Raw genomic sequence first — 27,911 nt, 5'->3', positions numbered from 1 at the left:
ATAGAGACATCTTGTTTCTGATTGTTCGGGAAATATTTATTATATATGGATCATGATTTCGAGACGTAGTGTTTTCATGCTGATTGTGTTTGTCATAGACATATGCTATTTTTTTAACTCCCCCAAGAACGTCACGTAATACTTTTTAAAGTCTTTGCCACTCAATTGAACCAAGTTCGTGCAAAAGTCTTTTGCGATTTCCTCATCGAGCCCCATCTTAGTCAAATAATTTGCGAGAAAGTGTACGAACTCTTGCTGCGACAGGCGCTTTTGGTATGTGGTCAAGAGAATCGATAACTCCATCGCAATATTGCGGATTTGCGCGTCTTTCAAATTGAAATCCTTCTCACGAAACGGTAATTCAAAACACAATTTAACAGTGCTATCCATCAAATATTCGTCAATTCCCTCGATGGGAGCAAGAGTAGATGCAAACATATCTGAATTGTCATTTAGCTTACCCCCATTACAGCCCAAAACAGTTATCACATTCCCAAATTGAGTAATAGCTGATTTTGCGGTCATGGAATCGAACAAATCGCAAGAGAATTCTACCATCGAGCTCAAAATCTTGGGAAGAATGGCCTTATTAGTTTCGGTCAATAAAAGAGAGAATTGGTTGTTTATCACCAAAATGCTTATGAACGAAAGAAAAGACTTTTTCAAATCGTATTTCTCTCTCACCAAGTTGGGATAATTCTCATCTTCAATTGTGAGCGTCTCGTAGATTTTTTGAATCATGGGGGTCATCAAATCATTCAACAACTGGAACACGGATTCGTTGTTTCTGAATTGATGCACGAGTTGACCAACAAAGCCCGCAAAATCCCCCAATTCCTGAATTTTGAGGTTGGGAGATGCCAAGATGAGGGATATGAGTTTGCTTAAATAGGCACTGCTTCGGGTCTCCATAATGGGCACAAGACGAGCAAAGGCAAAGCGAGCTGCGTCTCTAACCGATTCAAATTTGTTGAAATTTTCCAAAGAAATTAACACAACTTGTGCAGCATTTCCTATCTTGATCGCAAGTTCCGCATTGCTTTTCAATGAGTCGGATTTTCCTGGGGCCAGCGTATCAAGACCCTTTACAATGGTGGCAATTGCAAATAACAGATGATGAGTTTGCAAAGGTATTAAAGGATTGATGTCTTTGTCGTCTCTCGATATGCAAGCCTCCAAGTTTCCAAACAATGGCTGTAAGAGAACGTCAACGGACGTTGCACATGTTTGCGGAGAATTGGTTAATGTGACCAACATACCAAGTGCTTCGAATAAATAAAGCTGGCTATTAAAATTGCCATGCTCGACAAGATCATTATCTTCATCCCGCGTGGGTAATTCAGCTTTGATAACTAGAAGAGGTTGAAGTTTGATCAACAAATTTTCCAAAAAGAAAGAGTTGAGACCTGGTTTTGTAGCGCTCACGAATCGAAAGAAAAGGTACCAACATCTCAATCTCACGCTTTCGACTCCGTTGAACAATCCGTATTCCGAAAACAATTCTAGAATCTTCGAAGAAAGCTCATCCATGCTCGTTTGAGTGGTGTTCAGAAAATTTTTTGTGCTAAAATGACGAATTATCAACTCAAAAAAGGCAAGTTGATTCTTTGGGTGGCTAAGTATATGAACGTTGTTAATGATCTTGATCAATAAGTCTTGTACAGCCCGATAGGGCTTGGAGGTCGAAATTTCCGATTTTGGGAGATTGATCAAGTTGTTTTTCAACGAATCGGCAAAGTTGCTTAGTTCATACAAGCCTAATTCCACAACATTCCAGCTTTGACTCTCAGAGGCCGACTGACCACCGAAAATGGAACTTTCAATCATAAGCGGAACGACGTCTAAGTACAAGGAGGGATTTAAGCCGGCAATGGTATCTTGAAATGTTTTTAATTTTTGACGAATATCCATGAATTGATCATCATCATCGAAGCCATCATTGTCAGCCTCATATCTCATCTTCTCAATTATGTTTTTGAGAAGAGCAGACAGTAATTCGTTGGAAGTAACGGCAGGGAATTTCTTGGCAATCAACAAGTATTGTTGAATAAATGGAAAAACTTGTTGAGAGACGTCGTCGTATTCATGAATCAAGAATTCGAGCGTTATGGGCCATAACTTCGCCAATTGAAGACTTATCTCTGACACGAGCGACGGATCATTTTCTAAAGCAATGCAGAGCTCCATTCCAATTTGGTTCGAAAGTCTGGATAAATTCTCAATGAAGTCCAAATCGTCGTCTTTCAAAGACCCAATGACAGATGTCAACTCTAACATGTTTATCAATTGGAGCTTGTTGATGGGCTTCATCTTCTTGGATATCATCTCCAAAAGAGTGAGACAGGCCTGGTTGCGCAATTCGTGGTTCTTCAAGAATTCGTAGATTATACTCAAGAAGCCATCTTGCATGAACAACGAAAAATCCATCCAATCAATATAATATCCAACCACTTTTAACGTATTGTCAAGAATGACGGTGTCCTTGATTTCGGTGAGGGCCGATTTCCAGCTCGAAACCAAGGCAGACATATCGCGGTCTCGAATAAGATCTTTCAAAAAGTTGTTGCGTTCTTGTGAATCCTTGGCCCTAGAGATGAGTTTATCCCCAATTTCAAAATGAATGGAGATCAATGTACGCATATAATAATCAATGCTCATCAAGTTTTGTGATTGAATGAGTATCAAGAAGGTTTTCAAAAAATCCACATTAATCAGGGGGTAAACGTAGCAGAACATGCGACCAAACAAGTCGCTTAGTTTGTTTTTCAAATAAACTTCATCATTCAAATTTGCTGCGATAACATCATTTAGATACTTGAACAAGTTTGTATTCAAAGCATACAACTGTTCCTGGCTCAACTTGTCTGTATTTTCGTCTATGACTTGAAAGATAAAAAATTTAAGACCATTGTTTAATGTGCCTCCCTTGGCCGATGACTCAAGGAGAATATCGACACACGACTTGAAACCTTCTTCCGTAGACTTGATCTCATTAATGAATTGTAAGGCTTGGTTCTTCAACTGAGGATCAGAGGTTCCGCTTAAAGCGATTTCCACAGCCTGCTGGATTTGTTGATCCATTGATCCAGATCACTGTTTGACTTATTACGTTGTCAGTTGAGCTTTTGCTAGTCTGGAACAAGAAGACTATAGACAAATCTGATGGAATTAGGTTTGCAGAGCAAGATATTCAACTCGGATGTTCTGAGGAACGAGATGACTCTTGATTCGCAGGTCAATCTAGGGGTTAACAACCAAAACCACAAGATAGCAGTAAAATTCTGGAGGGTGAAGTTTGTAGAAAAACTTTGCTGGATATTGGATTTTATGTCAGAAAATGCACAACTAGCTTCTGTGATGGTGACTTTTTGCTCAGTGTCTGTGAGACCCTAACTCGGAAAATTTAAGCAGAAACTTTTCGTATGACGAGTGTCACGTGATATAGATCAAGACGCTATGTTCACGACCAACACCACCTCAAATCCGCGCATTGACATGTTCATATTCTCAAGGGTGCATACCTCCTCGAACCTCATATCCTGAGTGCATTGTACCAGGGTGATGTAGCGCTGTAGAATTCCCAGCAGTGCTTACCTATTTTTATCCAGAGAACTGAATTTTTTTGAACGCTTTCTCGCCCAAGCCTAGGTCTCGTTCTCACTAACGTGCCAGACACATCAGGCCTAAAGTCTCATATTATTCATTACGTAGCACTATTCGAGGAGAACCACGGACAATCGTCAAAGAGAATTAACAAATGTATTGGTAGAATCCTGCTAGTTGAGAGCACTACAGTGTGTCTTATTTTCAACTCCTTTATTGTTTTTTTCTGAGTTCTTGTTGTTATGTTCATTGGGGGGGTCTTATCATTTTCTTTCACACAGAAAAACCTATGGCAGCCATGAGTATAAAGAACCTGATTTCTGACTCATTCAAATTTAAGCTACCAAATATTAAGAAATATATCCTTTCATATAGTATGAATATCGATTAACAATGCGTAAGGTTAGCGCTCACATTCTTCTGCGAGAAACGCCAACAACAAGCTTTTTTGACAAATTTAATTTTGTGTTCTGCGAGAAGGATAGGGCTGTATTGCGTGTTATGATCACTGTCATCATACTTCTAAAACATCTCCATCTCCGGCGCAAATTCCCTGCAAATCTCAGAACGACACCGACAGCTCAATTTCACTAGAAAGATGAATCAAACTGATGACGCTTAATTTGTTACGTGGTGAATATTTTGCGAGTATTTCTCTCAATGACGCATCCCCGATTATGCTGACTCGAGCGATCCATTGCGATAAGACTTGTCAGAAGAATGTGAACTATCGAGCTTTCGGGCTGATACGTCAATCTTATTCCATTGATGCCGCTGGCGAGTCCTGATCTCAAGGACAACAGGTTCAGTTACAATGTGTGACGATGAAGTACCCCTCACCGTTTCCTTGTTCTGGGTCGAGGTCTTTTTGTTTCACGCTTCGCTCAGTCTTAAAACTTGAAATCATCTCAGAACATAATACCAATGTGCCGATCAGCCTATTCAATTTTTTAAGATCGATTTCGCGAACACGGTTTTTTCTCTCAAATGAAAGTCAGATTAAACCTCGAGTACTTTGCCGGCGACCTTCCAGCTCTGGCTGAAACAGAACTCTTTCTCTCTTGCTATGTATGGTGTCTGCTTGCTTTGAAGTCTCGGTTGGATCCTGAAACTGTTTTTCATGGATAATGCGGGAGATTAAAAAAGCCAGGGCCGCCAAAAAGAGGGTATATTCGCTCGAATATCAGACTATATCGAACGGAGTTCCGATTTTGATGAGCTCGGCGAACCAAAACAGGATGGGAGAACATGAGAATCTCTGTAGCTCCAATTTGATATCTGATTAACGATTTCTGACGAGATCGGTCTCTTACGCTTTAGAAATTGCTTGCAGCTATACAAATTTTTGAACTGAGGCTGTGGCACTATCAAATCGGAAAAAAGGCGTGTATGTTTAAAAAATGCGCCTCAACTTTATCAAGACATGAACTTTAAAGTGAATTGTAAACCTACCACCTGATGCCCATCAACGTTCCCAATATATAAGATATCAGCGTTTTGCCGAACTTTGAACTAAGTGATTGCTTGAAAATCTAACGCTTGCCCAAAATTGCATCGTCAATTTGTATGTTGGAGCGTGAAATAAGGGGAATTATCGAGTTTATCAAGACCTTTTTTTCGTACTCGCGAACCAAAATACTCCCGACTGATTTCGTGACGGCTTCTGATTCTTCCTTCAGAAGTACAAGTGGTAGCCGAATCAATACAATTTTTTTTATGTCTTTTCGCCATATTAGCTTGAAGGCTTATTCGGCTGTATAGGAATTTCAACATGGAAAGAGAACATGTGAAAACGCCTCTGTATATTTATGTGGGTACTGTACTTAATTAAATATTTTTTATTCGCAAGCATGGATGCATATTCTTGGCTGTGTAGGACATCTCGGGCAAAATTCCCGCAGTCAAGATCTTCTTCTTCTTGACCCCAGCGAGTACCACCCATATTCGAAAAGATTCGTGCATATCTCTAATTTTCGCTCTTTGATTACCATTAAGATTAAGTCTACGTATGAAGGAATTGCTGGTGAAAGCTATTGTCTGACATATGTAACTAGACTACACATTCATGCTGATTCACCACGTACCAAATCCTAAAATGCAACAAACGTATGATCAACCAAAAGCATTATGTGGTCGTGAAAACAAACAATTGACTTTTTCTTATTCAAGTAGCGTCTACAAATACAGACAATTGTTAAGTATGCATCTGCATATAGAGTCATATTGCATCGCGGCTTTATAAACTTTGTACGCCCTGTTGTGCTTGTGGCTTTGCGCGCAAGTTCATCCTGCCAGAAAAATTTGACTCCGTAATAAACGAAATCCTGCTTGTGCCGGAAAAGCAACTTGCACGGACACGACGCGTGCATAACGGTTTCATTCAATCAATTTACATTCTGGTCTCATTGGTCTCCTACAGGTGATGACTCTGCCAACTTCGCCGTGCTTTGTCGCCGTATAGTTTGACTTTTCTTTGTAAGGTCGCACACCGAGAAACCGCCCCTGGATCTTGACGGTGAAAATCGTTACTTGGACATAAATTGCCGGCATAAATAATTCCTCGCATAATAAGGTAAAGAAAATGTAACAATGTACGGTATATTCGTCAAAGAAAATTCATCTGACTTGCTTAATGACGTAATATACAATACGCAAACAGATATGGGCCATGAGGGCCGTCCAGGCCGTGACTAACGGAAGGGGACGGGCCGAGCTAAGACACTCGGTACGTAGCTGGGAGCTGTTTAAATATATTATTTATGTAGTTTTGCCCCTTTAATCGGATGAATCTACCAAAAAAAAAATTAAACTGGCATACGTAATCATAGATTTCGAGCCCCATATATCCTATTCTAGAGTGGCGTACTTCTGTAAATGCTCTGGCAAAACATGCCACAAATTTTTCTCATGTAACCACTTTTTAGAGAAGATTCTTGCACTGTACTTATGGGCTGAATCGCAAAGGATTGTAACAATATTAGCATTTTCTGGTAGGGTCTCGGCAATCTTCAATGCTGCAACAACATTTAAAGCACTCGTGCCACCGACGTAGATTCCCTCTTCGTCCAACAAACGATAAACCATAATGATGGACTCCTCATCTGAAATTTTGATCGCATCATCAATAAGATCAATCTCTGGCTTCAAATTTTTGGTGACGCGTCCTTGTCCAATTCCTTCAGTAAATGATGAACCACCTCTCACAATATCCTTACCCCCACTCTTCACGAAGGAATATAACACAGAGCCTGGAGGGTCTGCTAAAACACATTTTACCTTGGAGTCCATGTGCTTCAAGTATCTTGTTACTCCGGCGAACGTTCCCCCTGTGCCAGTTGAGCAAGTCCAAGCATCAACTTTCCCATTTAATTGAGCCCAGATTTCAGGTCCCGTGGATTCAATGTGCGCTTGTCTGTTAGCGATATTATCAAACTGATTGGTCCAAACAGCATTTTCGAGCAGATCAGCGTGTCTCTTAGCCTGATGATTATAGTTCTGTGGATTGTCGAATGCAACGGCAGGAACAGGATGCACTTCCGCCCCGAGAAGACGTAAGGTCTCAATCTTCGACTGAGATTGAGTGTTTGGCATATAAATCACACACTTATAGCCACGCAGCCGGCAGACATGAGCTAACCCTATTCCGGTGTTTCCGGCAGTACCTTCCACGACAGTGCCACCCGGTTGGATCAAATTCTTCGCTTCGGCGTCATCAAGAATAAATTTAGCTGCACGATCTTTGATTGAGCCTCCAGGATTCATATACTCTGCCTTGGCGTAAATGTTCCTTCCGACAGACTTCGAAATTTTGGGAAGTCTTATGAGAGGAGTATTTCCGATTGCATCTGAAAATCCATCGGCAACAAGTGGAACAAAAGGAGGTTTGAACTCTGATTCAGCTGCCGAGATTTTGATAGACCTAACTCCCACAGCAATGTTTTGTCTCAAAGTTGACCTGATGCCAGCTTTCATCATTTTCGTGCTTACTTTAGAATTTCTCATTCGGTTTCCAGTTATGAGTGGGCCGAATGAGTATGTCGTAAGAAAACGTGACGGTCACGTGATTATTCATGGGTTCTAGGCCGCGCTAGAATTTCTCAATTCCCTCATGCCAGAACTAAGCACTTTAAAAACCATGTCGATATATTTGAAAATAAGGCCAGTACTCTTTTGGTTTCGAGAGGGGCCGAGGAACAAAACCCAGTTTTATAAACATATAAAAATATACGATATAAATTCCTAGCGAAATTCTCGCTGAATACATCTACTGTATGACCAGATTTCATAAACAAACAGTAAACTTTTCGCTTCCAAGTGGAATACTCATACTCGTTTGATTTCCCTGAATTCCTTGCAAGTGACTTACCCATTTTTATTTCTACTCCCAAGTTTTGCACTTCTTGCATATTACTCTAAATGCAAGGAGACCCTGTGCTTGCATGCCTGCCGCACAACGGGTGGCAACCAGGAAGTCTCGCATACACTATGCAGAATCCTAGTGTAAAAGTGCTGACGCCAGTTTACTGGTCTTCGTCCTCACGCAATTTTTTTTCAAACTAGCTAAATTGAAAGAAAAATACATTTGTTTCGAAATTGCATATCCTTGGGCCACATCTAACAAATGAGATTCACGCTCTGCTTTATAAAAAACGCTCCAGCATGTGATTGCAGGACAAAGGCGGGGGAGAAGACGCAGAGAGAATTCTGCAGGATGCGGTCACAGGAGACGTGCTCATAATCCGTATTGTCTCAATAATTATTATATGTAGAGACGCCGTACAACCGCGTGCGTTCTTTCCTTGTCGCTGGATCGTCCACGCTTTATATCTGATAAAGCTTCGCTCTAAAATTGTATTGTATTTTTTGAGAAAAAGTGTTTTTTGGTTACTCTGGTCCCCTTTTCCTCAACGGTCAATATTCCGTTTTTCGATAGGCCCACATACCTCATTTGCACTGAAAAAGTTATTCTTATTCCCCTGTGACAATCATATCGCTAGGGGATGTTTGCCTCAAGACAGTATGAAATGAAACGCTTACCTTCCTTCGAAGAATTAATGCTCTCTATCATCAATCAGGGTTCGCCAGAGACATCTACTGATGTTGCCCACCATTGTATACAAGTGACTAAGAGAAATATACACCCGAGAGCGGGTACGTCCTATCCTTTGTGTATTCAACACACTGGGCAGTCACTGTTACTTCGGCTACCTCATCGGCTATGCACAATCTCAACACCCGATAATCAGCAAAACTATCCACTATACCTACATACAGCCACGAAACCAAATTCCCAAGAACATTTCAGCCCTCCAATCCCCAAGCCTGCCTTCGTATCCTCGTCTTCCCTCACACCAGTTGCTTTTCCGGGACCCTCAAATATGTCTAGAAATCAATATAATGGCACTCCAACAAATTCCAAAAAAGATCAAGACATACTACAAGTGGAAATAAAAAGAAGTCATACATGCAAGTCATGTGGAAGGTCATTCACCACCCTGGGTCATTTGGCTCGTCACAATCGCATACATACAGGGGAACGAAACCATAAGTGTCCATTTCCAAGATGTACAGCTCGCTTTGCTCGTCAAGACAATTGTACACAACATTACAGAATCCACCTAAATGGTAAAAGTAGAAGACACCGCGGTAAAAAGCCCAGGTAGCTCTTTTCAATCCTGTTCTATACCATATGCTCAGAGCAAATCTAGCCTCGACTACCGCCTGAATTTTTGTACAGCAAATGATTTCATACTTAAATGTTATATCTGGGTTAAGAATTCGAGATAGTCAGTTCTTTCCACTGTATTCATATGTTTGTTTGGTGGTGACTGGAACTATCAGCTGTGACCTCCCCAGATATTGCTTAATGGAGAAGTATTTCAATCCTGTGTTATCTTCAGACCCTAAAACTATTGACAAGATACAAGTTCCACAACATCCAACAAAACAGGTGCACAGCGTGAATGAACAGGGGCATCATAAATTTTGTATGATTCTCCGGAGTGGCACTGGTAAAACAACTCAGTATCTTGGTATTTTAACTGCCCCTTTGCGGATACCAGCCAAGCCCTGGGAGTATATTTGGCGCTATCATAAAGCTCTTCAAATTGAAATTGATGAGTATCATCCACAGATGCTACATTATGTTGACGACTTGTGAGTAAGCCATCGCTTAGATCTAATTCGAGTACAGATTCACTCAAGCATGCCAAGGGAATTATTGACGGTCCTGCTCGCGATTTTTTTTTCATTTCGGGATCCCGAAAAACTTCCGCAACAGAAATTGCTTGCAAACTTTGATCATCAGGACTCAACGAATTTGGCTTGGAGGAAAGCAGAATGTTGCTCTCTGGTAATACAGAACTTTCTTGAGAGTCTTCAAATTTATATGCACTAAGCACAAGCCCGAAACTAAAAGGCAAAGATGTGAACTGACTTTGCGAATTAGTATTTTCGCCTTGAATGGCTATGAAGAAAATGGCCTGAGCGATGATGTATTTATTGAGTTGCATTTCTCGAGATGGGTTCCTCTAAGGTGTTACTATTCTTTTTCGCTTCTTATTTTGGTAGGAAGCTGTTGGATCTTTCTTTCTTCTGATATTTGCGATAACTGAGAATATGAAAAACATGGGGACAAAATCAAACGCTGTTTACAGAGGCTTGCGCACAATCTGAGTTTGTGTTACGTCTTGCCAGATTACACAGACTCATGTCATGCAAAGCGTATACATTTTTACATTGGCACTCTAACTCTTCAGAGAATCCGCAGACTACTATGGCTCACTTTATGGAACAAAATTTTGGGCGTTGTGAAATCCAACAATGATTTATGTTAAGGCAAACCCAAAGCGTCGAAGAATAACGAGAGGTACCGTTTGATCAAGGACTCATCATTCAAAGTCGCACGAATCGGAATACTACTCATGTGAACTCGGGTAAATAACATGACTGTCCCAAAAAGACAAGAATAGGGTATAAATGAGGATGACAGATAAATAAGGAGCAGTAATTCATGCTTGGCAAAAAGAAATGAAGACAGAAATCATCTCGAGGGACGGGATATTCCTCTTGTAAAACTATTTTAGTACCTAAGAATTTTTTGTTTAGCGTCGCATCCGCAGGATCCTAAGTTCGGTACTATGTGCAGAACTTTAGCGCTCAATGTTCAAATGGAAAGCTCTTTCTTAGTAATCGACATCACTCGTGTGCAATTCGAAAATGTTCTCAAGATCGATCGGTCAAGCCTCTGTATGTTGATTTTTCAAGTCATTAGAAGACGCCCCTAAGGCACATGATGGATCAAGTCCATATATATACTTTCTTACTTTGAAAGATGGGGGGCAAAGGATTTATTTCCTTTGCCCCATCTTGTCCACCAATCTAAAACTACAAGGTTCTTACTAACTTTACAGTCGCGCCTTTTCAGACAGCCTTTATTTTTCAGATCGCTTTCTACGGAGGTCAAAAATGCCCTTGATGGTGCCGTCCGGTCTGCGCCGGTTGTCCTTTTTATGAAAGGCACTCCAGAGTTTCCTCAATGTGGGTTTTCCAGAGCCACCATTCAAATATTGGGCCAACAAGGAGTTGATCCAAATAAGTTCGCCGCATACAATGTTCTAGACGACCCGGAATTGAGAGAGGGAATCAAAGAATATAGTCAGTGGCCTACTATTCCTCAGCTTTACGTTAACAAAGAGTTCATTGGAGGTTGTGATATTGTTCAGTCTATGGCTCAAAGCGGCGACTTGCTGGAGTTGTTGGAGTCTAATGACTGTCTTGTTGCTGAGGAAGATGAATCCCCTCAACAAGCTGATATCAAACCAAGCGAAAGATAGAAGTCTTCTTTGATAAAATAAAATTCTTTACATAGTACATAATAGAAGCACTCTTCTCCCGACTTATTTTGTTTTTTCGTTGAAGAGGAAGATGATTCCCGATCGAAGCAGGACATTCCTTTGCAAAATTCAAACCCAAATCTAGTTTCTTTTAGTCGAGGAGCGTCTTCTTAACAAGCTCAGATCATTTAGATTGAGTGTAAACTCGAACTCTCCATTGGCACCACTGATGACAGAAGAAGAGCGTGTCGCATATGCATCATCACTCAGCTTCAGGGAGTCCACTGATGTTGTTGAAGATAATGACAGATTCTTCAAATCCACATGTTCCAGAATCTCCTCACGCACATGGAAGCGAGAAAGGGGGCCGTTTTCATCAAACTCAAAAGTTTCTATGTCCATGGGTTCTCTTATGCTTTCTTCATCCGAACTGGCAGATTGACTATCAGCAAATTCGTTCAGACTATCCCCATTGGAGCCATCAAAAGCATCTTCGCTATCAAGGTCAGTGTTGTCGTCATTGAGGGCCGACATGAGTGCATCTGTTTTGAAGACATCGCTAAAGTTCACACGGTTCATTGGATTAGGACTTTTTGGTAAGCTGCTGATTGACTTGGAATCCCTGCGGGCTCTGGAGTCAAATTTTACTTCCTTAAATTCTGGAGAGACTTTCGGTTTTTCCTTCTTTGATTGTGCCAACAGATGCAAGCTGACATATGACATCGCAGGATTGTCAAAAACTTGCTTAATGGCAATTTTTGGAGATATCAAGCCTCCTACCATACCAGCCGGACTCTTGATATGTTTGGTTTTTTCCTGTGGTACGGATTCCCCTGTATATTTGCTGATGTTTTGCTCAGGAAAGTAGCTGCTCTGTTTCAAAGATACGCTGTTCTTCATCCATGGATGCTTGTAGATTCCTTCAAGAGTGATTCGAGATTTCGCATTGACGACTAACATTTTGGAAATCAAGTCTTTTGCATCTGAGCTGATCTCGTCCCACCAAGGAGCCAAAAAGACAAATTCCCCGTGAAGAATTTTTTGTGTGAGAACCTCATTGTCATCGTCATAAAAAGGAGGAAACCCGCAGAGTAAAGTGTACAAAAAACAACCGAGGGACCAAATATCGACACTTTTAGAGTAAAAATTACTCCTTGAGTGGGCGCTCCTGAAGCGGCGCTTTCTCTCAACCCCACAGTGAATCACTTCTGGGGCTGTGTAGCCAGCTGTTCCGCAAGGAGTCTTGAGGTTGCTTCTCGCTTGGCCAAGATTTGATGAGGAGTCATACTTGAGCTGTTTGGCTAGGCCAAAATCAGCAAGTTTTATAGTTCCGATACCCCCGCCACCAATTCCAGGCTGAAAGATCCCTTCGTCAACTTTAGATTCATCATCAGATGAGCGAAGGGCCTTTCTAAACTCAGTATCCGGCCTATCAATTTTGGGGATACTTTCGAAAAGAAGATTTTCCGGTTTGATGTCCCTGTGAACTATATGGTTTTCATTCATAAAGCTTACGGCATCAAGGAGCTGCAAAAAAACATGCCTGGCTAGATCTTCTGAAAGATACGTATGCTCAATAATCTTATCGAAGATTTCTCCTCCATCGCAATACTCTAATATGAGGTAACTGCTTTGCTCAGATTCAAAAGATTCGATAAGTCTAAGTATGTTCGGGTGATTTCCGGCATTATTTAAAGTATTCATCACATAAATTTCATTGTTGATGTTTGCAATCTGCTTTTTGGATAGGTTTGTTTTGTTGATGATCTTTATCGCTACATCGTTTCCTTTGCGGCAGTCCATACCTCTGTAAACAAGAGAAAAAGCCCCTTCGCCCAAAAGAGTGGAAATCCTGTAATGCGGAGGCAAATCAGGGAATTTATCTAGATTGAACATAGAAAAACTCTCCCTTCTATGTCCTTGCTGGCTCATTTTGCTAGTCTTCTGATAATTCTATGCCGAGATCAGACGAAATCGAAATGGTGCAAGGTAGTGACACGAATCAATTTCGGCTAAAGTATACGTATCCCCAATTTGATTGAGAGTCCTCTTGAACTAACAGAACCCGAATTCAATTCAGAAGATATTTTTAATGATTTAAAGGATGATTTGCGGGACGCAGGGGTAAGGAGACACTTCAAGATCAAGTGGACCACACAGTCAAGTCAAACGTGTTCGATAAGCTAATTCTGCTTGGAAAAATGAGTCGGTAGGATCAGTTAACAGCTCAATGAATGTGATCTTCAATCGAAAAGGGCCGAAAACTGGGATCAGGAGAGGTATTGTGAAGTTCGCAGTTTAGCTTTCCCGCGTTTTCTTAAGTTTACGCGCGCTAAACCGGGGGAAGGTGTAGTTTCATTGCCGAAGGCGGAAAGAGTAAATTCAAATTCAAACAAACACCAATTGCCTAGCATACTTTTGGAATAGTGCTCAATTCAAACAAAATCGCTTGATAAATGTGTTTCGGCTTGACATTTCCGTTTGTGTCCTCAATGTACAGGAAACAATAGTGTCGTCCCCTCATTATCCTGCAAATATGACGTCAGAGCTCAACCCGAAAGAGGAGTTTGGTGTTCATCCGCGGAATATGACATATAATTCTCCAAGTCTCCGACCAAGTTTAAGCTGGTAAAGCTATACACAGCCATTTAATGTAAGAGCAGGCTCAATATCAATGAATTTTTCAAAAATCAAAAAATCCTACTGTTAAAGAAAGCGAAACATACATCGGACATGTCTGAGACAAAACCGATTGCATAAAATGTTTGGTCGCGACATACATTAAGTGCAAGTGCAGCAAATTTAACTGTGACATGTGTTGATTCCACCATCTGAAACACAGCCATATATCACATTCATAGATACTCTGCTAGACGAAACGAGTTTAAATGTGCGTAGTAAAGCTGAACACATTCCTCCCAAGAGCATACTGCGCGATCAGCAATCCATGTTGAAACAGGATGATTGGGGTACATTCCGCGTGACAGAGATAAATCAATGTTCTTACAGCCCATAAAAACTCACTTACTCTTAATTTCAAGATTTTTATCGTTCATGATACCCATACCAGTATACGGGCCTTCTCAGATGCTCTAATCATAGGTCAACCAGCGAAAAGCGCGTTGGTCCAATTTAGTCACGTGACCTATTCACAGGTGCATCGCATCGGTTAATTTTCAGCGGGTGTAATTTCGTAAACACAAATCATAAGAACCCAATGAATAAAACCAGAACGAAAAACTATTCGTCGTTAGGCCTTGATACTGGAACAATTGCAGATCTTCAGTCTGCTTCGGTGATAGGAATTTACGAGGATTTGTCGCCGGTTGTTAGTTTTGTACAGAATAATGGCTTAACCAAGTCTTTCAGCAACATTCTTTATTTCAGCGCAGCAAACGACTTAGGTCAGTTAACTAGAACTTCTCAGCAACTTTCGGTGGTCTTTGATGTTATCAACTATGTTTTAGGGGACAAATCACCTTCTGCTAACTTGCCAATCAAGCTTGCGCTTCTTGAGGAAGTGACACATCTCAATGATGCCTATGTCATGGTAATATCAAACTTAAAAGTTGTTTACAAGATATATGGTATGAGAAAGCCAGCTGTAGTAGTTTCAATCACGAAAATCTTACAGTGTCTCGTGGAATATAATAACTCGAACATCTTTTCTCAGTTCACGGAGTCCTTCGATTTTGACCACACTGCTGTTCATAATATTTTGGTACCCACAAGAGATGATTTTGAGAAAAAAATCATTGATGAAAAATCCATGCGTTGGGCTTTTGTTGAATTTTGGATTTCCTTGTGTTCTGCAAGCAATCCAACGCTTCGGAAGACTCTTTTGACAAATTTCAAGATAATGAACAATTTTTGGAAGTACATGGAGATGGAAAAGTTCGAATCTATCACTAGGATCTTAAATTTTCTTGATCAATACGTTTGCTCTGAATCCACTTTCAAGAGAGCCACAAAATGTCGTATTCTCAATGAAAACTTTTTGTACAATGTTCGTTCTCTTTTCTCCCTTGTCAAGTCAGAAAATGATCGGCAGAGTGACAACGATGATGTGTTCGATTTTACTGACTTCAAAACAACATTTTTGAAATTTATGAATGTTTTGGTGTCTGACACAGAAAAAGGAATCACTTACCCTGAAAATGAATTTGGGTCTCCCTTGGTAGTGAATAGTGTTTCATTCAACATCAACAACAAATTGATATATACACTTCTTACTGCTATGAAGCCATGGGACTCTTATACTCAATTACAGTTTGTGATGCAAATTCTCAACAACAATCATGAATTGCTTCTGCCCTATATGCATTGGATAGTTTCCAATTCAGGGGGTTATCATGAGCCTACCCTTTCGTCGTACTGGATAGGCCATACACTTCTCTATTGTGAGATTTTGAAGTCGAGACATCTTCCTCTTAAAGCAGAATTTGTTTCGTTGTCACCACTTTCCAAAGGTGCTTTGAGTGAATGTATCGCCTTTCCAAGTGATTTGGTCAAACAATTGGGTTTACAGTTGATATTATTACAGCTACAAAAGCTTTTGAATGCAAAGAGTGTCGATCAGTCCCTCAAGGATTTTGTTTTGAGTAATTTGCCCTCACATACAGCAATACTTCCGTTATTGACTCACGAAAATAAATTGTTGAAGCTCACCGCAACTTTAATTGTTGCTGCACAAGAAGAGCTAGCTCCCAAATCTTCTTCCTCTGCTACTGTGTGCGTTGTCACCAAAGAGCTCAGCGTCTTGAACTTAAATTCTAAAAATAGCGACAGCTTTGATTTGATATTGCTCGACCTGTATCTCTCGATTCAGTCTAGCAATGAACTCAAATGGTGGAATAAACTTCCTGGAGAGAATTCTTTCTTCACGTCATTGCTAAAGTTTTCCAACTTGCCTCTTCTTCGTCACAAAATTCTAAAAATTTTGCAAAAACTCACGAAGTCAACCTTGGTGTTCAATGAAGACAATTTGATTGAATCTCCACTTCTGGTATTAATTGAAACGACCGCTTTGTTTCACGACAGTCCACAGTTTAACAAAATTTGGGCATGTCTTGATGAAACAATTTCCCGTGCCGTCAGCTCGCCATACAAATACTTGGATAAATCCCACAAAAGATATAATGATATTAGCATATTTTTGGTTGTGCTCTTCGAGCAGATGAATTATGTCCCCGGATTAGCTTCCGAGACCAGTCTTTTCGGGTGGTTGAATCAGTTAGCAATTGGAATGCTGACTATCGGTGAATGTTCAAACGGAATTACCAAAGCAGCAGCAGATTCAGGTATTAAGATATCGTTGAACTACAGCAAGTTTCAAGAAGTGGGTCAAATCATATCCAATTATGACTTTGCTCGAGCTCTTTCCGTGCTTAATGCTTTGATCGATATGAAGAAAGCAACATCCGAAATATTCAATCTCATGACCAATATGGGAGATTTCTTGGCGAGTGCGGATATTTCCAGAAGGTCGTTCATTTCATATGTTACTTCTCCTAGCAGATGGAGATTTCTCACTCGTTTGGGTGAACAGTCGATCACTGACCATGAAATCCTAGCCATTTGCCTCTATTGTGAGCTTCTCAGAACAATTAAAATTGATTTAGAGGGCTCAGAAATTCGTCATTTCATTTTAAAACAAGCGGCGACGGCGCTTTCGAAGAAGAACCAAGCACTTTTACGAAAGTTTATACCGTTTCTTAGTGTTGGTCAATTGAAAGAACTTGCGATGGGTCTGATAAATGAAATGGTTGTTTTGGAAGCATGCAAATTATTATTGGAGAAAGATATCGACTTCGATGCAAATATTACTTTCCTTATGAGTATTAATTCTCCAACGGTTCATGAAGTTTTACCTCGTTTAACGTTAAATGCAGAACATGTTGAAATGGTGATAAATAATCCAAACTTCTTTTATCTACTCGAAATCCCGTCTTCCGTGCTGAGAGAATGTCTTTTGAAAGCCGAGAACTTGCCAGACCGTTTGCTCTATCAAATCAGCGCTGCTTATCCTGAAATCGCCGAGAAATTTCAAAGCAGAATTATCAGATTGGCACTCTCGATGGATGAATGGGTCAATTCATTAAAAATTTTCACAGCTTACAATTCTTTATTTGATCAAGATCATGTGGTTGATTTAGTTTTCAGAAGACAAGAAAGTCAAACTAAAAAAGCCATGAACTCAGTGTTTATTGGCCTCGTGGAATCCATCATCAAATCTCTGACCAGTGTTCCTGATCAAATAAATTTGTGGCTTCATAGGGCGATGCTTTATGTGACGAAACGTTTCGCGGAGTCTGATACTCTCTCTGACTCTTTCGAAAAGTTTTTGCACTCTTTACAAAACCTTTTTGTTAGTCAAAAGCGTCTCTCGAGGTTAGTTCCCGTCAAAATACTCGATGCACAACTTCAAGTGCTATTAGCTAGCCATTTGTGGTCAAGTCAATCCAAGGTTCTCGAATATGTTAACCATGTGATTATTTCAGTTGATCCCAAAACGATCGATTCAGAAAAGCTTCTTCAACTTTTTATCAACAATGATAAAAATCCCCTTCGCAATCTTCCCAATAGCAAAAACTCTAGCACGCGATTTCAGGCTTCTCTCGTCATTTATTCTTTGTTTAATTTGAACGAGAACGCTTCATCAACAATGACTCTACAGGAGAACATTCTTGCTTTATACTTGGGCTCTCAAAGAGCTGATGACTTGTTACTTAAGGACGTCCTCCAAAAAATCGAAAAAAACATTACACAAACTTGGGTTAGTCAAATAACAAACTGGGATTATCAGAATGAAATGAGTCAAGAGGAGCTAGATATCGTTGGTGAAGAGAGACTTTTTATAAGAGATTCTTCGTCTTTTGTGGTTGCCTTAAATAAGACCTTTGTCAAACGCACCACCGAATCCAACTTCAGTGACCAGCAAATCCCACAGGAAAAGAATTACCAAAATTTTGAAGCTTTTTTTCACAAATGTCCCTCAGGAACCCATCAAGAAACTACTTATGACCCAGAATTCCTAATGCTATTAATTATCAACAATGAGGAGTTGGTAAAGGAGACTGAGGAGGGATTTCGCTTCAACTTGACCAAGCTTGTCGACTCTGGGCTCTTGCGCTTCGTCATTACATCTCTTTCATTCAATAGAGTCCGAGAAATTGCGAAAATTGTTTTGATGGGCGTGTTAAAAACTTTGTGTGATGAGACGGTCACTTACAGGGATAAAAGCATTATGAAAGTTTTCGTATCCTCGATATTGCACTCAACAAAAATACTTGATCATGCGGTGCCCCTAGTGTGGTATATTGCTGGGTCTTTGTGCTCGATATTAACAACGCCTGGGCACTATTTGTATGAACAAGTTCATCGCTATGTTTTGTCAACGCCCGCCTTTAAACCAAATTCAATTCCACTCTTCAATTTATTGGCTTCCAATGCCAAAACTGATGATTTGGTAGAGGAAGATGACTACTATAAGTCCGTAACTTGGCTTGTCGTCCAAATGGCAGAAGGTATCAAGACCTCTGAGGATATAAAACTATTGAAATCAAGGGATGTTCTTGAGTGGATGTTCAATCTTTACAATTCAAAATATGCCTCGAATCGCCTTAGAGCTAATATTTTGAATTTCCTCTATTCAATTCAGCGGGTTGGACCTGATGGCACTGATATGGTAACGACAAAATTTGCTGGCTTATCAACTCTAGAAGTTATTAAGAGATCAGCTCACGCCAATCGCTTTTATGGTTTGCAGGAGAGACTCAATGTGGATCAACTAACTTTGCGCATGGGATTACAAAATCGCCAGAAAAGACTAGCTAATTGGACTCTAGGCAACCTTGGAAGCTCTGTGAAGAGAGTTCATCTCGCTAAATGAGAATGACAGTAGCGATATTTACAAGTTTTCATGTTTTATAGGATTGATGAATATTTTACTGCGTGTAAATCTAGTGCGCGAGTGCGACACCGAAACCTTGCTCACCATGTGAACCACATTGTCAAGAATGACCGTATGTATCAATTAACCCGGAGTTCGTGCCATTCTTGCGACAAAGCATTTTATCTGACAGTTTAGGTAGGGAAGCTTGCACACTACGGTTTTGACTTGGTTTTAGTATCAATTATTCTCGCTGGTATACATCGAAACACTGGGTTGGTATTCGATACATCCCACTTCTCATCCGTTGACTTTAGGAAATGGTTTGGTCAGTATCTAGCTTTTGGGGAGCGCTGCTTTGATAGAACCGTGTCTCTTTTGAGGTTCTCCGGGTACTTCAAGCAAAAAAATATAACGTCAGAGTCTGCCCACCAGAAAACTTGTGCAGACATTGATAACTCGATGGGGTAAAGCGTCTTTGATTTTGCTATGTCTCAGCTTCTTTCCTGGAACTCTGACTTAACACATGGCTGATGGGTATTTTCGCTTTTCGGCATTTGCATCATTTCGTATACCAGCCAGACCGTTCAAAATTGGTTTGGGAAGTGCGCAATAGGAGTACTATGTTAATAATTTATATACGATCAATTTATTGAAGGAAAACATGAATAAACATCTGGCTTTTCAATTGTGTTCAATCGATGTGGGTACCGATATTTACATCTTTGGAACTACAGCTTGTCACGCCCTCCCTGAGTTGAGAAAATGAGGGGAAAAAAAAGATCGCTGTTACCCTCGTGACTCAATCGTTCCCAGCAAGCTGAAGTACAACCTTTCTTTTTTCTGGTATGTTGATCGAAAGCAAGAAAGAAAATTCTCCTAATACTTTTTTTGAAACCCGATCACAAATAAAGAAACGTATCGAAGATGCATCGAATCAGCCGTAGAAACTCTGGCCGGTCCGTGAAAAACTGATACTAACATTCCCGTAGAAGATACAAATGTCACTTCAAAAGCACCTTGCGGATGAATTGATCAAGGCTATCGAACTTGAACAAAGTTGTGACCTGCTCACAACAACCCAGTATTTGCTGTCCTACAGCCCGAAAACATTGGCTGCATTTGGTTTGGCAGTTATAAATTTGAACGTATCCAATTTCAAAACAGCCTTGACTGGCAAGACCTCAATCGAGCTTTCCCTAGACCCGGCTCTTTGCCAACAAAATGATGAAATTCAGACAGGATCTTTGAAAGTGGGAGATATTGTTAAGTTAGATCGCATGAGCTCATACTGCTCTGAACATGAAACGTCTTTGGAAGGGGTTGTAACACGCTTGAACGGAAAAATCATAAATGTGAGTTTGAAAGAAGATTCCATGAATGATACCTTCTTAGCTATTTATAACAATACCGCTCATGAAAATAATCGCATGTGGATAGTGAAGCTCACCAACTCGATTACTTATAAAAGAATGGTACAAGCCATGAAGAAAATGAGGGATCTATCTACCCATGAAAAGACCGATGTGATACGGATTCTTCTAGGTGAGCAAGAGTTTCAGCCAAGACAAGCAGCTGTATCCCAGCTTCAATTTTGGGATGCTAGTTTGAACGAGTCCCAAAAAGATGCAATACAATTTTCGATCTTCAAGTCCCCAATCGCAATCATACATGGACCACCAGGAACTGGTAAGACACATACATTAGTTGAACTCATCAAACAACTTCGATTCGTTCATGGCGAAAGAATACTCGTCTGCGGTGCATCGAACATTTCGGTAGACAATTTATTGGAAAGATTATCTCCGTCTTTTGCGCCAGTTTGTGAGGAAGTAGCACACAAAAGATCAAGAAAAAAAAATCAAAGGAAAACCCAAGCCCTCCCAGAAAACCTCATTCGAGTGGGGCATCCAGCTCGGCTCCTATCATCCAATCTTCAGCATTCTCTCGATGTACTCTCAAAGTCAGGTTCACTCGCAGAGGGTGGTGACAATCAGCTTGTATTGAGGGACATTCAAAATGACATAAAAAATGTTCTCACATCGTTGAAAAAATCAAAAAGTTTCAACGAGCGTAAGGCACTATGGACTGAACTAAAACAGTTGAAACGTGAGATGAGAGAAAGGGAGAAACAAATAACACTTGATCTTATTACACATGCCGATGTCGTTCTTTCTACACTTCATGGATCGGGCTCAAATGAGCTATTCAATGTTTACAAAAATATGGAGTATGGTATTGATAAGCCTTTGTTCGACACTATAATTATTGACGAAGTGTCCCAATCGTTGGAGCCTCAATGTTGGATTCCATTAGTGAATCATTTAGGATGTCGAAGATTGGTGATAGCAGGGGATAATCAACAATTACCGCCTTCAGTTGAATCAAGAGAGGAAGCATCTGCTTTGAGAAGTCTGGGCGAAGCTATTGCAGACTTGCAAAAAACTCTTTTCGATCGTCTCGTTTCTGATCATGCAGGGCATGAATTTAAGAAAATGCTAAATGTTCAATACAGAATGAATAATGATATCATGAGATTTCCATCTGATAAGCTATATGGCGGGGGCCTCACCGCTGACAAAACTGTGAGATCAATCTTACTTTGTGACCTAGATGGAGTAGCGTCGACGGATGAAACAACCGTTCCATGTATATGGTATGACACACAAGGCGGCGACTTTCCCGAACAAATGGAGGAGGATAATGCTTTTCTCAGTCAGAACGCTTCAAATGGTTCCAAATTTAACGATATGGAAGTACTCGTGGTAAGAAACCACATCAACCAATTGATTACAGCTGGAGTTTGTCCGAGTGACATCGGAATTATTTCTCCCTATAGCGCTCAAGTCGCTGCAATGAAAAAGCTGTTGATCCAAGAGGACCTGGATGAAATCGAGGTTTCAACAATAGATGGATTCCAAGGAAGAGAAAAAGAGGCAATAATAGTATCCTTAGTGCGATCCAATGATTTTGGCGAAGTTGGATTTCTAAAGGATTTCAGAAGACTAAATGTTGCGATGACCCGTCCCAAGAGACACCTCTGTGTGATTGGAGACATGGAACTTCTCGAAAAAAGTGGGGTGCAGTTTCTCCGCGATTGGGTAACCCATGCGGACGAAGTTTTTGATGTCAGGTATCCAGACATAATGAATTTTTGAATTGAGTTATTTATGTGCCATATGCCTAGCTTTCAAAGCATGAATCTAGATCAGAGTTCATGCAGTTTATTTTTTGTCATTATTCCATTATGATACTTTTTGAAACGCTTGTTTTTTTACTCCCTGCACAGAAATTGGATTGAGTTAACACCCCTATTCGCCTCGGCTTCTTCCTTTTTCAAACCGTAGGCTAGAAGTCTGTATCTGATCTGCATAACGGTCAATGTGCCTTCAGTAAACTACGCCAAATTTTGTCAACCTTTGTATCTTTCATGCAAGACCTCATGCGAGAACCCGAGGTCAGTCGCGTTCGCGACTTCCGGAATGAAAGTATAGTTTACCTTTCTTTAAAAGGAGCATTATTCTATCAATATCAGGCAGTCGCGGTGTGAGAGAGCTAAATGCTCAATATTCTTGACCTTGGCACTCTGGATTAATCAACAAAAAAAGTGCGCTTGTCCATCATTTCGAAGGAATAATATCAACACAATGGCTAAAGCATAAGGAGGTTCAAATCGCGGCTGCAGATCCAGCGCGCTTTTCTCATTTCTTGTCAAAACAAATGTGGCATCGCTCATAACGCGGGTCAGACCTAGAGTGGCGGCTTGTAGGCATTTAAAACCATTCCATTTTGAAGCAAAACATATATGTCAGTTTAAAAGAACACGAATATTCAGCATCAATCACAAACCATCCTTTTCTATTAAACAAATAATACATTTCTCTTTGGCCCATCCTTCGAAGATATACTCACAATGAAATTCCTTTCAACTGCAGGCCATTTGAGTCTTTTAACAATGGCTGCGGCTAAAACAGTATCCATTACCAGATATCATTATGTGACGGTTGATATGAGCGGGAATATTATTGGATCTTCTATTGTCCTCTCTCAGCAAAGCCAGAGCACTGCTCCTGTTACTGTATCTGCTTTTGATGATGTGGCTGCTGTAGGAGCCACCACCGCCACAACTGTTGAAACATACTCACCATCTCTCGTCAATCTTGGGTTTGACCTCGAAGAAACAACAATTGTTACGTCTCCCACTGTATCTACAATTGCAACAAGCCAAACCAATTCGGATGCCGCCATAGAAACAAATCAGCAAGCTACGAAAACAAGTCAAGCTACGTCCGCTTCGGTATCAACAGGTGATTCTGAATCCAGCATTTACAGTGAAATTTCCTCATCTGGAGTAGACGCGGAATTTGCGAAGGCTATTTTAGATGCGCATAATGAAAAGAGAGAGGCACATTCAGCTTCTGGTTTATCCTGGTCAGCAAATCTTTTTACTTACGCCCAGAATTATGCTGATTCGTATACTTGCGGGGGCTCTTTGGTCCATAGCGGGGATTCTTATGGAGAGAACTTAGCCTATGGATACTCAACTGGTGTGGCTGCTCTTGAAGCTTGGTATTCTGAGGGCACCGGTTATGACTACAGCACCTCTACCGTTCTTGACCATTTCACACAAGTTATATGGCAAAGTACCACAGAGTTAGGATGTGCCTACAAGTCTTGCAGTGGGGGGCTATACGTAATTTGCTCGTATAACCCAGCAGGCAATTACGTCGGTGAAGGATTAGAAAATCTTTCTGCGGACTGATGTAACTTGGTTGAACGAGTTTTTTTAAGTAAAAATAGTAAAATGAAGGTTAGTTTTAAATAACTTTAGGGATCTACTGAGATGAAGGAAACAGGTCAATCTGCATTGTAAACCCGGTTTACATTCTGGTTTTGTTTTTGTTTGTTTGTTTATTTATCTGTTTAACAAGCTGATCGTTACAGACGAAAATTGAAAAACAAAAGAAATAGAAATATGACTTCTTGGAGACATTCGGGGCGAGTTATGAAATTATATCTTTGACCTGGTCACCGCGTAGAACTGTATATTATCTCATATTCAGTGACCTGTCTGCTATCGAAGCGTCTAAGTTCATTACACTCAAATCTTATCAAGTCAATATTTATGAATCATAAAAGTCGAGAAGATCCCACACCTAATGGATCTGCATTTAGCGGACAACTTTCGTCATTTTTAGTTGAAAATATTCCGGAAAAGGAAACGTCTCTTGACTCCATGTCTTTCGACGATGAGAAAATCATCGATGATTCATCGGATGCACATTTGATACCTTCGAACCAACTCAAAAAAACTGCCCGTGCATGCATCAGGTGTCGCTTCAGGCACACAAGGTGCCCTGGGGGACAACCTTGTCTGAAATGTCAGATGGCAAAGACCAAGTGTGAGTATGTTGAGTACGAAAAGCGATTAGTAGTTTCTCGGAAGTACATATACAAGCTTCAGGAAGACATCGCTAAGCTCAAAAAGGAAAATTCATGTCTCAGAAACAGACTTAAGGAAGAACAGCTCAAAAACACACATGATCTTCCTCACACTAGCCCGTCTGACAGCTTATCTTCTGGAAATCGCCCAGCCGAGCTATTCGAGCAGACGTCTTTCTCTTCTGCGGGGCCCAACCCTCGATTCGATCCAGAGAATTTTGATCCCAATAATGAGGTAATAGACCCCTCTCTTGAAAAGTATGGAAGATTGATTCAATCCCAAACAGGAGAAAAACTTTACGTTGGGTCCTCCTCCATGACTTTGTTCGGACTCGAGATACAGAATATGGCACCCGCTCTCCCGTCGTCTAACTTACTTCATCTTCATTCCTCGGTTCCTTCCCCCGCTGATGTTCCCAGTAGTCAATTAAATGCGGGATCGCTGTCACAAATGGAAGGACATGCTGATAAAAAGCGAGAGACCAGAATTCTTGAAAAAGAGGGAAACGCTTACAATATTACATTGGCAAAAACCAATACCCGCCCTGGTCTTTCGGTCAACTTCACGCTTCCGTCATATTCTTACGCCATTCTTTTGGTAGACACATTCATAAATTATAATGACGGATGCTTCTACTTTTTCAACGAAGGTTTAGTGAAAAAATACCTTATGAACTTGTATTCTGGTAACAACGAGGAAAACAAAAAAATTATAAAACGAAATATCTCGGGCAAAATTAACCCATCTGATTATGAAAATCTGATTAAAAAAGATACGGATGACGACACGATTTTAGAAACAATCTGGTTTTGCAAAATCTTGTTAATTTTTGCTATTGGCGAGATGTATCTTGGTACTGAATCAGATACGCACATAAGGAACCTGAAGCAAGATACCATAAACACTTTTGCAAAAAAAAAAAGCAAGAAGAAGGCAGACGGGGAACGAAATACTTTGCCGGGTTCTGGTTTTTTCTATCAGGCGTCCGAGCTATTCACTGGTCTTTTTGCATCCGGAGCAATTGATAACATCACAAAAGATGGAGGTATCGAAGTGATGTTACTTTACGCTTTTTACCTTCAAGTTGCTGATTGTACAATAGCTTCTTATTTCTATTTTGGCTTGGCGTTACGCTCTACCTTGATCCTTGGGTGGCATGTAGATGCCGACAAAGATAATCTAAACAGGTTTGAATTGGAACACAGAAGACGCATATGGTGGACTGTTTATATGTATGAGCGTATGCTCTCATCTAAAGCAGGTTTACCGTTAAGTTTTGCTGATGATAGCGTCTCCACTGAATTACCCTTTGATTTCAACATCAACTTGAGCAACACTTCTAAAGACGAGAATGATGTGAGAAGCTCTTACATTTTTCCGTCTTCTGAATACATCAACAATTGCGTTACCATTACACAAATCAACGCTATTATTCTATCGTCGCTTTACACCAAGCAACCCACAGCTAACATCCTACCTGTCGTCTCGGACTTAGTCCAACGTTTGTTTAAATGGATGAATTCTCTACCGGATTTTTTGAAAGTGGACTTTTCTGTGAGCAACCCAAATATCTCTCGCTTGATTGTAAACCTTATGACGGAATATTTCCAAGGAATGAATCTAGCTGTGAGACCATTATTATTTCATTTTGCTACAAAAAAATTGAAAGAATTGCAGTCGGGAAATCATGAGTCGAAATTCATTGATTTATCGAAATACTCCAAGAATGTTCTCACTCTATTAAACGCATCATTTCAGGCCTCGATTAACACAATCAAATGTATTTGGGCACTATTACCGCAGAACATGGTAGCATTGTTTGGCTGGATGGATCGCGAATACTTGTTTACGTCAGCCTCCACATTGATTTTATTCAACGCTTCTTTTGGAGTACACGATGCAACGAGGGATCACTTAGATCATGCATTGACCCTTTTCACCCGGATGAAAAAATTAGGAAATTATCCAGCTGCTCTCAGACGAGCTCAGTTGCTTAAATTGATCAAAGTGCTTGATTTCAATGGAGTCATGTACGATCTTTTGCAGAAGCACGATGATGGATCTAATTTTCCATCCATGGATGAAGCTAAGATGGACTTCGAAGAAAATTTCTCAAATCATGTTTCTGACTCTGTATTCAAACAGCCTAGTCCCGAATATTCTAACCCGCCTGTTGTGCCAGAACCACTTCGCTCAGATTTGGACTTCATTCAGTTTAATGGCCCTGTTCCATCTGCCACACGGCCAACTTCTAATCGACACACACCAACTATCGCTGCATCAGAAAATCTCACTAATGAGAATACTTTTGGCTCAGCTATGGGATCAAATATAGGAGGCGATTTCTATTCAAATTCAGATTTAGCAGGTATTGAAGGAGTTACTTATGTTGATGAAGAACAAAAGATGTGGAATGAAATCACTAATGATGCAGGGTGGTTGCAACCCTCAGGGATGAGTGGAGTTAATTCATTGGGCATCGATCAAAAAAGTGGCATACAAAATGATTCTTCCAGTCATCATAAAGAGCCATTGAAGGAAAATCATGCGCAACAAAGCTATTCAATGAGTAACATCGTTGGTGCTTACAGCGATATAATTAACCTGGAGTTTCATCATGACGCCTTCTAGTCCTGTTCTGGAATTGCTTCTAGTTTAATCCAATGATGTTGATTGTTCGTACTAAGCTATAAAAATTCCATTGAAATATCGTTAGGTGGCATCTGCTGCTGGAGAATCTGCTGAGGTGAAATGGACAGCATATGGGGCATATTTTTTGTTGCGCTACCATTCATCAAATTGGATGAGTCATTGTAAAGCGATATTTCAGGTTCTTTGGACATCATTTGAGGAGATATTCCACCAGGAAATGACATATCTAGATGTTTAGAGTGGTGCTGCGGAAGATGATGTTGCACTGGAATTTTGGACGTCATGCTTGCCAGACCGTTTTTTCTCGATTGATTAATACCCATTTGTGATTGAGCAACATTCACTTGTGGCGAATGGTAATGTGGAGATGTTTCGCCCTGTGTATTATAAGGAGGAAATGATTGTTGTAGAAACTGTTGCCTTTGGTTCGCTTGTATTGGACCTTGTTGTTGGGAAACATTATGATCTATTTGAGAGCCAGACCGTT

General features: G+C 40.4%; 11 protein-coding genes across 11 annotated transcripts; 7 read left to right on the top strand and 4 right to left on the bottom strand.

The window, feature by feature from the left end:
• Positions 1-105: 105 nt before the first annotated feature.
• METBIDRAFT_11779 (Ran GTPase-binding protein) lies at positions 106-3,081 on the bottom strand (the record flags this gene model as incomplete). The annotated part of the gene is made up of 1 exon (XM_018854082.1): positions 106-3,081. The coding sequence occupies one exon, from the start codon at positions 3,079-3,081 to the stop codon at positions 106-108; it is 2,976 nt and encodes a 991-aa protein (XP_018711732.1).
• A 3,256-nt stretch (positions 3,082-6,337) lies between these two features.
• Positions 6,338-7,947, bottom strand: METBIDRAFT_31794 (uncharacterized protein). Its single transcript, XM_018855920.1, has one exon. The coding sequence runs from the start codon at positions 7,576-7,578 to the stop codon at positions 6,451-6,453; it is 1,128 nt and encodes a 375-aa protein (XP_018711731.1). The 5' UTR covers positions 7,579-7,947; the 3' UTR covers positions 6,338-6,450.
• Positions 7,948-9,056: 1,109 nt separating this feature from the next.
• On the top strand, positions 9,057-9,242 carry NRG1 (Nrg1p; the record flags this gene model as incomplete). The annotated part of the gene is made up of 1 exon (XM_018854822.1): positions 9,057-9,242. A coding segment is annotated over one exon (186 nt), but the record flags the coding sequence as incomplete, so codon positions are not given.
• A 270-nt stretch (positions 9,243-9,512) lies between these two features.
• On the bottom strand, positions 9,513-9,854 carry PIR32 (Pir32p; the record flags this gene model as incomplete). Its single annotated transcript, XM_018857415.1, has 1 exon — positions 9,513-9,854. The coding sequence occupies one exon, from the start codon at positions 9,852-9,854 to the stop codon at positions 9,513-9,515; it is 342 nt and encodes a 113-aa protein (XP_018711729.1).
• A 967-nt stretch (positions 9,855-10,821) lies between these two features.
• On the top strand, positions 10,822-11,438 carry METBIDRAFT_78255 (monothiol glutaredoxin; the record flags this gene model as incomplete). The annotated part of the gene is made up of 2 exons (XM_018858851.1): positions 10,822-10,851; positions 11,016-11,438. The coding sequence occupies 2 exons, from the start codon at positions 10,822-10,824 to the stop codon at positions 11,436-11,438; spliced, it is 453 nt and encodes a 150-aa protein (XP_018711728.1).
• Positions 11,261-13,860, bottom strand: METBIDRAFT_31792 (uncharacterized protein). The gene has a single exon (XM_018855919.1). The coding sequence runs from the start codon at positions 13,368-13,370 to the stop codon at positions 11,580-11,582; it is 1,791 nt and encodes a 596-aa protein (XP_018711727.1). The 5' UTR covers positions 13,371-13,860; the 3' UTR covers positions 11,261-11,579.
• A 795-nt stretch (positions 13,861-14,655) lies between these two features.
• On the top strand, positions 14,656-19,329 carry METBIDRAFT_78253 (uncharacterized protein; the record flags this gene model as incomplete). The annotated part of the gene is made up of 1 exon (XM_018858850.1): positions 14,656-19,329. The coding sequence occupies one exon, from the start codon at positions 14,656-14,658 to the stop codon at positions 19,327-19,329; it is 4,674 nt and encodes a 1,557-aa protein (XP_018711726.1).
• A 198-nt stretch (positions 19,330-19,527) lies between these two features.
• Positions 19,528-19,800, top strand: METBIDRAFT_41083 (uncharacterized protein; the record flags this gene model as incomplete). Its single annotated transcript, XM_018857352.1, has 1 exon — positions 19,528-19,800. A coding segment is annotated over one exon (273 nt), but the record flags the coding sequence as incomplete, so codon positions are not given.
• A 345-nt stretch (positions 19,801-20,145) lies between these two features.
• Positions 20,146-22,866, top strand: METBIDRAFT_31787 (ATP-dependent 5'-3' DNA helicase). Its single transcript, XM_018855918.1, has 2 exons — positions 20,146-20,175; positions 20,322-22,866. Exon 2 carries the CDS (start codon positions 20,331-20,333, stop codon positions 22,485-22,487), a length of 2,157 nt encoding a protein of 718 aa, XP_018711724.1. The 5' UTR covers positions 20,146-20,175; positions 20,322-20,330; the 3' UTR covers positions 22,488-22,866.
• A 285-nt stretch (positions 22,867-23,151) lies between these two features.
• Positions 23,152-24,208, top strand: METBIDRAFT_31786 (PR-1-like protein). Its single transcript, XM_018855917.1, has one exon. It carries the CDS (start codon positions 23,285-23,287, stop codon positions 24,089-24,091), a length of 807 nt encoding a protein of 268 aa, XP_018711723.1. The 5' UTR covers positions 23,152-23,284; the 3' UTR covers positions 24,092-24,208.
• Positions 24,209-24,565: 357 nt separating this feature from the next.
• On the top strand, positions 24,566-27,403 carry PUT3 (Put3p; the record flags this gene model as incomplete). Its single annotated transcript, XM_018857357.1, has 1 exon — positions 24,566-27,403. One exon carries the CDS (start codon positions 24,566-24,568, stop codon positions 27,401-27,403), a length of 2,838 nt encoding a protein of 945 aa, XP_018711722.1.
• Positions 27,404-27,911: the final 508 nt, after the last annotated feature.

Source organism: Metschnikowia bicuspidata (assembly GCF_001664035.1).
Source record: "Metschnikowia bicuspidata var. bicuspidata NRRL YB-4993 chromosome Unknown METBIscaffold_3, whole genome shotgun sequence".
In the NCBI taxonomy this organism is placed as follows: Eukaryota; Fungi; Ascomycota; class Pichiomycetes; order Serinales; family Metschnikowiaceae; genus Metschnikowia; species Metschnikowia bicuspidata.
This window is presented reverse-complemented; position numbering and strand designations above follow the sequence as displayed.

Bases quoted from the DNA above. Each gene is read 5' to 3' on its own strand.
- METBIDRAFT_31794 (XM_018855920.1), bottom strand. From the start codon at position 7,578: ATGATGAAAGCTGGCATCAGGTCAACTTTGAGACAAAACATTGCTGTG.
- METBIDRAFT_31792 (XM_018855919.1), bottom strand. From the start codon at position 13,370: ATGAGCCAGCAAGGACATAGAAGGGAGAGTTTTTCTATGTTCAATCTA.
- METBIDRAFT_31787 (XM_018855918.1), top strand. From the start codon at position 20,331: ATGTCACTTCAAAAGCACCTTGCGGATGAATTGATCAAGGCTATCGAA.
- METBIDRAFT_31786 (XM_018855917.1), top strand. From the start codon at position 23,285: ATGGCTGCGGCTAAAACAGTATCCATTACCAGATATCATTATGTGACG.